Source organism: Scyliorhinus torazame, chromosome 2 (genome assembly GCF_047496885.1).
Source record: "Scyliorhinus torazame isolate Kashiwa2021f chromosome 2, sScyTor2.1, whole genome shotgun sequence".
Lineage (NCBI taxonomy): Eukaryota > Metazoa > Chordata > Chondrichthyes > Carcharhiniformes > Scyliorhinidae > Scyliorhinus > Scyliorhinus torazame.
In genome coordinates, this window is record NC_092708.1 from 374,179,385 (window position 1) to 374,190,343 (window position 10,959).

The 10,959-nt window shown below is 44.1% G+C and overlaps 1 protein-coding gene across 2 annotated transcripts in view; it reads right to left on the reverse strand.

Annotated features, from left to right (window-relative positions):
- dlst (dihydrolipoamide S-succinyltransferase) overlaps positions 1-10,738 on the reverse strand; it is a 65,916-nt gene extending 55,178 nt beyond the window's left edge. The window contains exons 1-2 of one of the 2 annotated variants that reach the window (XM_072493176.1): positions 10,600-10,710; positions 4,056-4,205 (exon numbers count right to left, since the gene is read on the reverse strand). In XM_072493176.1, the coding sequence (XP_072349277.1) occupies positions 4,056-4,058 (3 nt within the window). In that variant the 5' untranslated portion in view covers positions 4,059-4,205; positions 10,600-10,710. Of the gene's footprint in view, positions 1-4,055; positions 4,206-10,599 lie in introns of both variants that reach the window. The other variant, XM_072493169.1, reaches the window with a different exon arrangement.
- Positions 10,739-10,959: the final 221 nt, after the last annotated feature.

A 10,959-nucleotide genomic window follows, 5' to 3' on the forward strand; every position in this document is an offset into this window, starting at 1 on the left:
CATTGCTGCCTCACTGTGCGGAGTCTGCACAGGTTTCCTCCGAGTGCTCCAGTTTCCTCCCACAGTCCAAAGACATGCAGGTTAAGTGGATTAGCCATGCTAAATTGCCCTTCGTGTCCAAAAAGGTTAGGAGGGGTTATTGGGTTGGGGATAGGGTGGAAGTGAGGGCTTGTGGATAGGTGCAAACTCGATGGGCCCAATGGCCTCCTTTTGCACTGTATGTTCTATGTTTTCACAGCGCCAAGGACACGGGTTCGATCCCAACCCCGGGTCATTGCCCGTGTGGAGTTTGTGCATTCTCCCCATGTCTGCGTGGTCTCACCCCCACAACCTAAAGACTTGCAGAGTAGGTGGATTGGCCATGCTAAATTGCCCCTTAATTGGAATGTTTTTTTAAATGAAAAAAGATTCCAGCCATCCTTTGTCGAACATAGAGATATGTCACATGACCTCCCCCAAGCTGCACGGTGATATTGCACGGTGGAACTGAACTCCGGCAATTACTGTTTGACCTCCAGGCAACAGCCTATGCTATCTACCATCAAGCTAGTGGCAGCAGACAGAACTCCTCAAACCTGACAACTTCTGCAACTTTGGAACTTGTGCCTCCAGACTAACTCACTCTACGTGCCTTCTTACATCATGGAAGGCTCACTCTGGAAAAACGGATCACTCTACAATGAGTCAACCACCCTTCGGAAGGAAGATTCCAGTTAACTGCGGATTCTGGACACATGTAAAACCCCAACTTGTGTTTTATTGTGGGTATGCCCTGAACCCTCTTCCTTTTTCCCTATACCCCATTATTGAGAGTGCAAAAGAGGTAAATATTTCAAAACTCCTCTTGCATGTGTGCGTAAAAATAAACCAACATTTTTTATTCAGTCTTACCTTGAGTTTGCTGGACACGTTATTAATAGAGGATTGGGACATTCCACATTTAAGTGTTGGGGAAAATACACCACCATGTATGTATAAAGGGAGAAATCAGAATAATAAAAACACCTTCCCGTTTACTGTCGGGTGGAATGGGGGAAATCAGTGCAGTTTAAATTGGCCTCCCCTCCTATGTGTAACGTAACTCATTGAAAACCTCATCCCATGAATAACTAATTCATTATTTTTGAAGTTAACTTTATTGCGTTTAATTATTTCATACACTGTCTGAGCCAATGGAAATTGGTGTAATCAGTAGCATAACATGTGCATTCTCAGCACCACAATCATACGAGACAGGCACAATTCTACTTGGGAAACATGCTCCAGGAGTTTCTGAACCTAGCCGGACCTGGTTTCTGCTATCATGGTACATTCAGTCACATGCTTTCAATACCATAAGGAAATACTGCCTCGATTACAATTCTATAGTATTGCTCTACATATTTTCTACGGTGCGCCAGTGGCAGTCGAAAATGTAAGCAGTGAGGATCTTGACTTGTGGGATGAGACTGAATGGCCGAGTATGTAGTTATACAATAGTTTAATCTGGGGTGTAATGGTCATACCCGATTGTGATCTCAACTGAACCCTCATCTGATTTAAGAATCTCCATTTAACGGATTCCTGAATGGAGGCCAGGAACTGTAAGTCCCAGCACTGCTTCTGGAGTTTCCACATGAGCATGTCGGAATCAGGCTGCACATGCGCAATCCACGGTTTCAGTGATCTTCGCATCAGGGACAAGTACCGAGCGTGCCCGTGTAGGGGGAAAAAGGCACAAAAGCCCGATCATTGGACCCAGGAGTTGGGCACCATAACCAGGGCAATCCTGGGACAAGGAGAGGTCCCAGAGAAAGAGTCGGAATCTGGGGAAACCCTGGGAAGTGAGCAGTTGTTGATGCAGTCCACGTCAGAGCAGCTTTGAGGGGATTCAGAGACTTGTTGTCAAACATGAAAAATTTGGAATCCCTTGTGAAGGTGATAAGAGCTTTAATGAGTTTGTGTAACTCGCAGTGGGTGCTGACATTTGGGTGAGTTGCTGAGAAATCCGTGGGATCTGTCTTGGTCGCATCTGCTATTTATTGTGCAGTGAGGTGCGTTCAACCACAATTTGCCTGTTAATTCACAAGCTGGATTTTGTAAATTGTTTTACTTTCTGACTTTGTATAGTGGTTTATTCTGTTTGTTCAAACATTATGCAATCTTGTGGCTTAATTCTCTTAGCAAATACCTTGGATCTCAAACTTTACCTACTTTAAACAAAAGGCTACTGGTCCCACCTCGATCATACCAAAAGCTCAGGAGTCTGGTCCAGAATCATAACAAATGGGGACTCTTGCAGAATTTTGAATCCACAGATAAATGAGTGCTGGGTGTTGCTAAGGTTCAGGTTGGTAAGATTTACACAATGAATTTTACAATACTTATTGAAGAGCAGAACCGCTTTGTCTGTCATTACAGAGGGACGATTTCTCCCTGTGTGATTTGCAACAATTAACCAAGATTAGGTTAATCACATTAGCAGAAGAGTTAGCAAGATACTGTTGCTTCACAGCATCAAGGTCCCAGGTTCGATTCTCAGCTTGGGTCACTGTCTGTGTGGAATCTGCATGTTCTCCATGTGTCTGCGTGGGATTCCTCCGGGTGCTCCGGTTTCCTCCCACAAGTCCTGAAAAGATGTGCTTGTTAGGTAATTTGGACATTCGGAATTCACCCTCCGTGTACCCGAAAAGGCGCCGAAGTGTGGCGACTAGGGGCATTTCACAGTAACTTCCTTGCAGTGTCAATGTAAGCCTCCTTGTGACAATAAAGACTATTATTTATTAGATTGCGTAACTCACAGTGGGTGTTGATATTGGGGTGAGTTGCTGAGAATTTATCCTGGTCTCATCTGTCTTTTAACAATAATAATCTTTATTATTGTCACCAGTAGGCTTCTATTAACACTGCAATGAAGTTACTGTCAAAATTCCCTAGTTGCCACACTCCGGCACCTGTTTGGGTACACTGAGGGAGAATTCAGAATGTCCAATTCACCTAACAAGCACATCTTTCGGGACTTGCGGGAGGAAACCCAAGGAGACACGGGGAGAACGTGCAGACAGTGACCCAAGCTGGGAATCAAACCTGGGACACTGGCGCCGTGAAGCAACAGTGCTAACCACTGTGATACTCTGCCGCCCCTTATGCTACCGTGCCGCCCCAATTTTCATAGAATTTACAGTGCCGAAGGAGGCCATTCGGCCCATCACGTCTGCACCGGCTCTTGGAAAGAGCACCCTATCCAAGGTCAACACCTCCACCCTATCCCCATAACCCAGTAACCCCACCCAACACTAAGGGCAATTTTGGACACTAAGGGCAATTTATCATGGCCAATCCACCTAACCCGCACATCTTTGGACTGTGGGAGGAAACTGGAGCACCCGGAGGAAACCCACGCACACACTGGGAGGATGTGCAGACTCCGCACAGACAGTGACCCAAGCCGGAATCAAACCTGGGACCCTGGAGCTGTGAAGCAATTGTGCTATCCACAATGCTACCGTGCTGCCGCAGTAAGGTATGTTTCATCACAGTTTGCCTGTTAATTCACATGTACCTTGTGTTAATTCTGAATGTTAGATTGATGTATAAGACAGATATTGTGAATTGATTTACTTTTCGGATTTTGTTTTGTAAAGTTTAGTGCATTTGTTCAAAAATCGTGCAATCTGTGGCTTTATTCTCTGAGCAAATATCTTCGATCTCAAGCTTTTGTTTACCTGAAAATGTTGAAGTCTCTTTTAAATTGAATTTTTTAAAATTGAAAATGTTGAAGTCTCTCAGGGTCTTGCCTGCCGCATCTCTATAATCTCCTCCAGACCCACAACATTCCCTCAACTCTGCATTTGGCCAATTCTGGCCCTCTTGTGCAGCCCACCTCACACTTTTGCCCCGCAATCGGTGATAATTTCTTCAGATGCCTATTAGACCAATCAGAACTAGCAGCCAACAAATAGGAGAGCTAAAATATTTGGTGACAATATAAATATACCTCATTACCTTTACAGGACTTTTCATGCTTTTGAGTCAGTTAAACATTTCAACTAACCATTGCTATAAGCTCTGCTTACCATAACCTTGAAAGTAGGATGTCATATCTGCTAACCAAAACTGGTAATATAGATGTGCTGATACCCACTTCCTTAGAGTAATATATGGGGATCTTTATCCAGCATTCAGAATGAGAGGGTTAAAGATCCAGTACTCCTTTCCTTGGTTCCCTGAAATTAGATTAGTACAGCATCACAGGGGATTCCCTGTCAATCAAGTCTGACCCTAAACTTGACCACAAGTAACTTCTGAATGCAGAAGAAAACTTGAGTCTTGGTTTACTCTGTTTAACTTGATTGGCATGTTTACCAGACTAAGTGGGAGTGCTATAAATCAACACATTTAATGCATGCTCACTGCATTCTGCTCACACAAGCTTCACACGCAGACTTGATTAAAAAATGGCTCCAGAAAATACCTGGCCACCTCGGATGTATTTATTTTATGCTCAGATACTACTGTTAGGAAGTTCATCATCAATAGCCACTACCCTAAACTATGGTCATTTACCAAGAATTTAGTTCCCTTCCCTAGTCACAATAAAAAGGCCATTTGCAGGCAGCACAGTGGCGCAGTGGGTTAGCCCTATTGCCTCATGGCGCCGAGGTCCCAGGTTCGATCCCCGCTCTGAGTCACTGTCTGTGTGGAGTTTGCACATTCTCCCCCTTTGCATGGGTTTCACCCCCACAGCCTAAAAATGTGCAGGTAGGTGGATTGGCCACACTAAATTGCCCTCAATTGGATAAAAATGAATTGGGCACTCTAAATGTATTTATTAAAAAGGCCATTTGCCATTTTAACAACTTTTTTGACCTTGAGCTCATCATTCACCAAAGCTCTTTACTTTCAACTTCATGACACTTACTGCTTAGCTTAGCCTCTGATGAGGACCACGTTTTGGTGCTGCATCTGACCAGTCTGAACAAAACAACCATAGCATTAAAAGACAAAGACACATCCCTAGACATTGAAAGGAACAGTGAGCCTTGGATGGTCACCTGCAGGAATCAATGGAGGTGTCAAACAGGTGCCAAGTAATGACCATCGCGCACACCCATCAGAAATCAAGAGATATGGGGAAAAGGAGGGAAAGTGGATTTGAAGCTAAGAATCAGCCATGATCGTATTGAATGGAGAAGCAGGCTCAGGGCTGAATGATCTACTCCTGCTGCGTTATGTTTTCCAGACTATTATTGTTAGCTTTCTCCTTACTGCCCTCCCATAATTCACCCTTCATAAACTGCAACTTGTCCAAAACACTGCTACACCCACTCTGCTGAAACCAAGTCCCTCAGCCTCTCTGACTCACTAATTACAGATAATAGGGAATTCCTTAATCAATGATGCCATAGGGTTTCTCTGTGATCTTTCGCTGCTCTATGAGTGCATTCTGCCATCATGCTCCTTCCCTCACTTGCTGTTAGAACTTTCAGCAGCCCTGTCACTCTAGGGGAATTCCTTTACCACCTTTAAAATTTTCCGAGTCTCATCTCTGAAGAACCGTCCAGTACCATCCTAACCTCTCCCTTCTGAGTTTGGTATTCATTTTCCTTATCCCCATTTGTGAACTCCATTCTGACTTTTATGTTAAAGGTCGGCTCTTAGTCAGGTCAGCGATTGAGGATGACTTGCTGACACCTTGGTTTGAGTGACCAAGTCCAATGTGTGATCTGCAGACTCGATAAAGGTACCATATAAACAAAAGTTGTTTTTCCACTTTCCACAAACACCAGGAAAGTTTCAGCACCACACCCTATTTACTTGTAACTTTAACAAGCACATGCACACTCAAGCTTATTCATTCAGGGAAGGTTCACAGCCAATTCACTCTTGTTCACATTTAAGGTTCACAATCCTACTTGAATCCTGACTGATTTATCTGCTACTCAGCGATGGAGCACTGAGGCCAGACAACCATATTGTAAAGGCTTCCCTCTCTAAAGGTAGGTTCCTCAGCAGAGGCTGGAGATTGAACCCAACACGTTTCTAGTCTGTATAGCTGAACTATTCACTGAATTAACTCAATGAGGGATCCTCAAAACAGCAGAATTTCAATTAACAAAAATTTTTCTTCCTGAGCAGCTGCTGACTGATTCAGATCACATGGACTACGGTCTGTCAGCTGTGGCTTAGTGGTAGCACTGTTGCATCTAGGTCAGAAGTTTCAAGTCGCACTCCCAAGACTTTGTCCAAGTACTGGGGCTCAAACACCAGCATAGTAATGAAGGAATGCTTCGCTGTTCACTGTCTTTCGAATGAGACATTATAAATTGAGGCCCCATCTGCAGAAAATCCCATGGCACTCTTTTGAAGAAGGGCAGAGGAGTTCTTCCCAATTCTGCTGGCAATTTTTATCCCGTAACTAAAATCACTAAGCAGATTATCTGGTCAAATGAACACTTCAAAAATACATTAGCTGCAAAAGTGCTGAGGCATATGGTAATCATAAAAGCACTAAAAGCAAGTTCTTTCTGATGAAGGTTGCAAGTGGAAATATTTTTGGTGAGGTGAATATTTGATCAAGCTGATCAAACCACATTGCCCAACCACAAATAAAGCAAAAGTAATGGTATCTTGAGATATGGAGAAAAGCCTCCTTTAATCAGTACCTTTCAGATGAGGCATTAAACCAACGCAGAAGATTTTTGAAGCAGAGGGGAGTACTCCCCACTGTCCTCGCGAACACTTACCCCTCCAATATCACAAAACAAATATGATAATTTCGCTCACTGCTATCTGTTGGACATCACTGTGCCCAGATTTCAATAGTGACTCCATTTCTATAAATACTTTATTGGCTGCGAAGCCCTTGGAACATCCTATAGTTGTGGAATAAGTGATACAAATGAAATTCCTCCGATTTTATTTCTATTGAGCTTAGCCGGTAGTGATCATTTCTGATTTCTTGCTTGGTATAGCTGAAAATGTGTTTCCTCAGAAGTATGACTACCTTCAAACAAATGGCACAAATCTGAACAAAGAAACCACTTGTATTTTCCACTCTCCTACCATCACCTATGTCATGTTTACCATCGGCAGCCTCTTCAGCCCCAGCCTACCCCATTGAAGTGAGTAAAAAGACTTCAAAACTGACCGATTTTCCAACAGTGCATAGCACAAGACCCTTCCACTTCTAAACTTCCAGTGCATTTTATAAAGCCTGCATGTCTAAACAACCTTCAACCTACTAGCACATGTTACACTACTGCGTATGTTATACTGCTTAAAGATCTAACCAAGCTATGAAGGTTGATATTCACCACCTACAATCATCCACTCCCATTGTGAATTAATACAAAAAAAACAACGTAAAGGCATTCTTCACTGTTGGAAAATAACATGCGATGATCCAGCAAGTTGTGCTCACTATCTGAGCCACAGAAAATAGAAACCAAGCAGTTTAAAAATTATTCCACTAATGTCAGCAATAACCCTTAGAAGCATCAGAATCAAAATTAAGTGCCTTGAAGAGTTAACAAAAGCACACTCCCTGCAATGTCAGCTGTTGGAGATAGTGGCCCATAGTGTTATTTACCTATACAATAATGCTAACAAAATGTGCAGTGGCATTGATTACATCAATTAGTGACAGAGAAGCAGTGGCTTACTCTACACCTAATCAATTCAAAAAAGAAAGGGCACAGAAAGAGTATAACCAGCCCTAGTGCTTTATCTATTGCCCAAATATTACCACTTAATATATTACAGCCAATAGCTCTTACTCGATCCTCCAGACATCGTTCATTCTCTCAGCTGTGCTTCTAGACAAATTGCCAGAGGGTAGACTATCGGGGCTGGTTTAGCACAGTGGTCTAAACAGCTGGCTTGTAATGCAGAACAATGCCAGCAGCACAGGTTCAATTCCCGCTCCGGCCTCCCCGAACAGCCGCCGGAATGTGGCGACTAGGGGGTTTTCACAGTAACTTCATGGAAGCCTACTTGTGACAATAAGTGATTATCACACCTTATGCAAAACTAATTTGGAGATTATATCCCAGAGAAGATTTCATAGCAGCATCTGTAATAGCCTCACAGCAGACCACTCATTCTCAACATACACAGCATGCAGCACTGAAATCAAAATGGCACTATCAAAACAAAATCTACAATTAAAACTTACTAGCCAACTAACACTTGGCTAATTTGAACCGATATACTTTCCAACCTGTATTTTGGGAATTGAATTTTGAGATTATGTCTGCCCCTGATATATTACAATCACACAAACTATTTTGCAATGCAAGAAAGCAGCATCCATCATAATTAACACATACGTACATAGTAGCTGATATCCTTTAACCACTTCTAAAATCAATGATTTTTAACAGAAGGCTACAAAGGCCAACCACACTTAAAATCCTGTGTTCATTCAAGTACTTTATTTCAACAAATAAGTCAAATTGAAAATGAAAAGGTGTCCAACAAAAGGCTAAATAAAACGCGATCAGTGGCTGCTCCAGCTTTCAATTTTACTAAAATACAGAATGATTGCACAGAAAGACATTGTGGGCTGACAGGTCTTTGATAACGAGTTTCAGGAGCAATGCAAAAATAAATCCAACTAACCTCCTCCCCCTCGTTATCTGACTGTTCAAGTATTTATCCTCGAGAGCTACAAAAACATGGCTTGCAACTGCAAATACAAACATCCTCATTTTACAATGGGGGAGGGACAAGTGGGATTAGGAACATAACCTTGATGAAAAGCGAGTGGAATCAGGCTTGACACCATTTGTTGGGAGTATTCAACAGCTTTTGTCCAATATGCAACGCACTTTTCACACACCCAGGGGATGAGAGCACTTTATACACACCCAAGGAATGACAGGAGCACTTCACACACACCAAGGGATGACAGGAGCACTTTGCACACACTAAGGGATATTGGGTGACCGCCCACTGCCAAAGGATCTGTGTGTACAGGCACCCCACACCCCGGTGTGGACACTCTCCTCATCTCCCAACCCCCCCAAACCCGGTCTGTGTGTACTCTCCCCTTCATTCCACGCTCTCCTCCGCCAGTCTGCGTACTCTCTCCCCATCCAACCCCCTACCCCCAAAGGTCAGTGTGTACTCTCCCCATTTCCGCTCCCAGATCAGTGTGTGTACTTTTCCCCCCCCCCCCCAGGGTGTGTGTGTGCTGGCCCCCCCTCACATCATGTACAATTTGTTTCATATAATAACGATTTGGACGTTAACGTGGGGGGTACAATTTGGAAATTTATAGATGACACAAAGATTGGCCGAGTAGCGGACAGTGTAGAGGATAGCTATAATCTCAAAAATGATATGTGTTGCTGGGGTGGGTGATAAAGTGGCAGATGGAATTTAGTACAGAAAAGGGTGAGGTCATGCATTTAAAGAGGTCAAAGAGTTATACGGATTACACAATAAATGGGAAGATACTAAGACGAGTAGAGGAAGTGAGATATCTTGGCATACAAGTATACGGGTCCCTCAAGGCAGCTGTTCAAGTAGACAAGGTTGTAAAGAAAGCATATGGAATACTCTCCATCACTGGCAGGGGATATAGAATATAAAAGTAAGGATATAATGTTGGAATTGTATAACGCACTGGTCAGGCCACAACTGGAGTATTGTGTGCAGTTCTGATCACTACATTATAGGAAGGATAAAACTGGTCTGGAGAGAGTGCAGGGGAGGTTTAGAAGAAACCTCCAGGGATAGAAAAGTGTAACTATGAGGAGAGATTGGATAGGTTAGGGTTATTTTCCTTGGAACAAAGGCTGAGGGGGTGACTTAATTAAGGTGTACAAAATTATGAGGTGAGGGTAAAATTGTTCCGAGGCAGCAGTGGTTACCACTGCTGCCTCATGGCGCCGAGTTCCCTGATTCGATCCTGGCTCTGGGTCACTGTCCGTGTGAAATTTGCATATTCTTCCCGTGTTTGGGTGGGTTTCGCACGCACAACCCAAAGATGTGCAGGGTAGGCGGATTGGCTATGCTAAATTGCCCCTTAATTGGAAAAATAAATAAATTGGGTAATGTAAATTGATTTTTTTTTTTTATTTAGAAAAGGATAAAATTGTTTCTCTTGGTGGTGAATTCCAGAACATGGGGACATAGATTCAAGAAAAGTGGCAGAAGTGTAGAGGGGGCATGAGGAAGAACTTTCATTTCACACAGAGGGTAACATGAGTCTGGAATTCGCTGTCCGAGTTGGTGGTGGACCCTAAACTCTTCTTTAAAAAGTTCCTAAACCATAAGTGCTGCAAGATGTAGGGCTATGGGTGGGGTGCAGGAAGGTGAGATTAGAAAGGGCACCTGGGTGTCCTCGGGCTGACATGGACAAGATGGACTGAATGGCCTCTTTCTGTGCTGTAACTTTTCTATGGGGAGGTTGTGGTGAATGAGAGCACGGGGGCAGTGCACACACACCCGGGGCTCCGAGCTTTTGCGGCCTCCCTCCCCTGTTGCTCGGGGTGACAACTTGTCCTTGGCCAAGGCTTCGGGCCTCCTGCGGACTTTCTGCCTGCCCTCTCCCCCAAGGAGGCGCTCCAGTCACCCCCGGGTAGGGATTCTCTCTCTCTCCGGCTCCCTTACCTGCCGGCCCCCGGGGTTGCAGCTGACGGTGAAGCGCCGCAGGCTCCGGGCCAGGCACTGGGAACGGGAAAACATGGCAGCAGCGGCGGCTCGAGCGGCGAGTGAAGCCCAGAGCGGAAACCAGCTGGGGCACACCAACCGGGTGGGGGGGGAGAGAGGAGGGAGCGCTTCAGCCCTGCATGTCACATCACACTCGAAAGGAAGCATCGCCGTCATGTTTGAGTTGAACTGTCATGTTTCACCTATTTTGCAAGAATGGTTTGGTCCATTGTACCGCTGGACTGTGCGAATGTTCACATTTAGAGGGGTGGGCTTAAACTAAATAACAATTTCTAAATCCTATCTGTAACGATGGCTTGG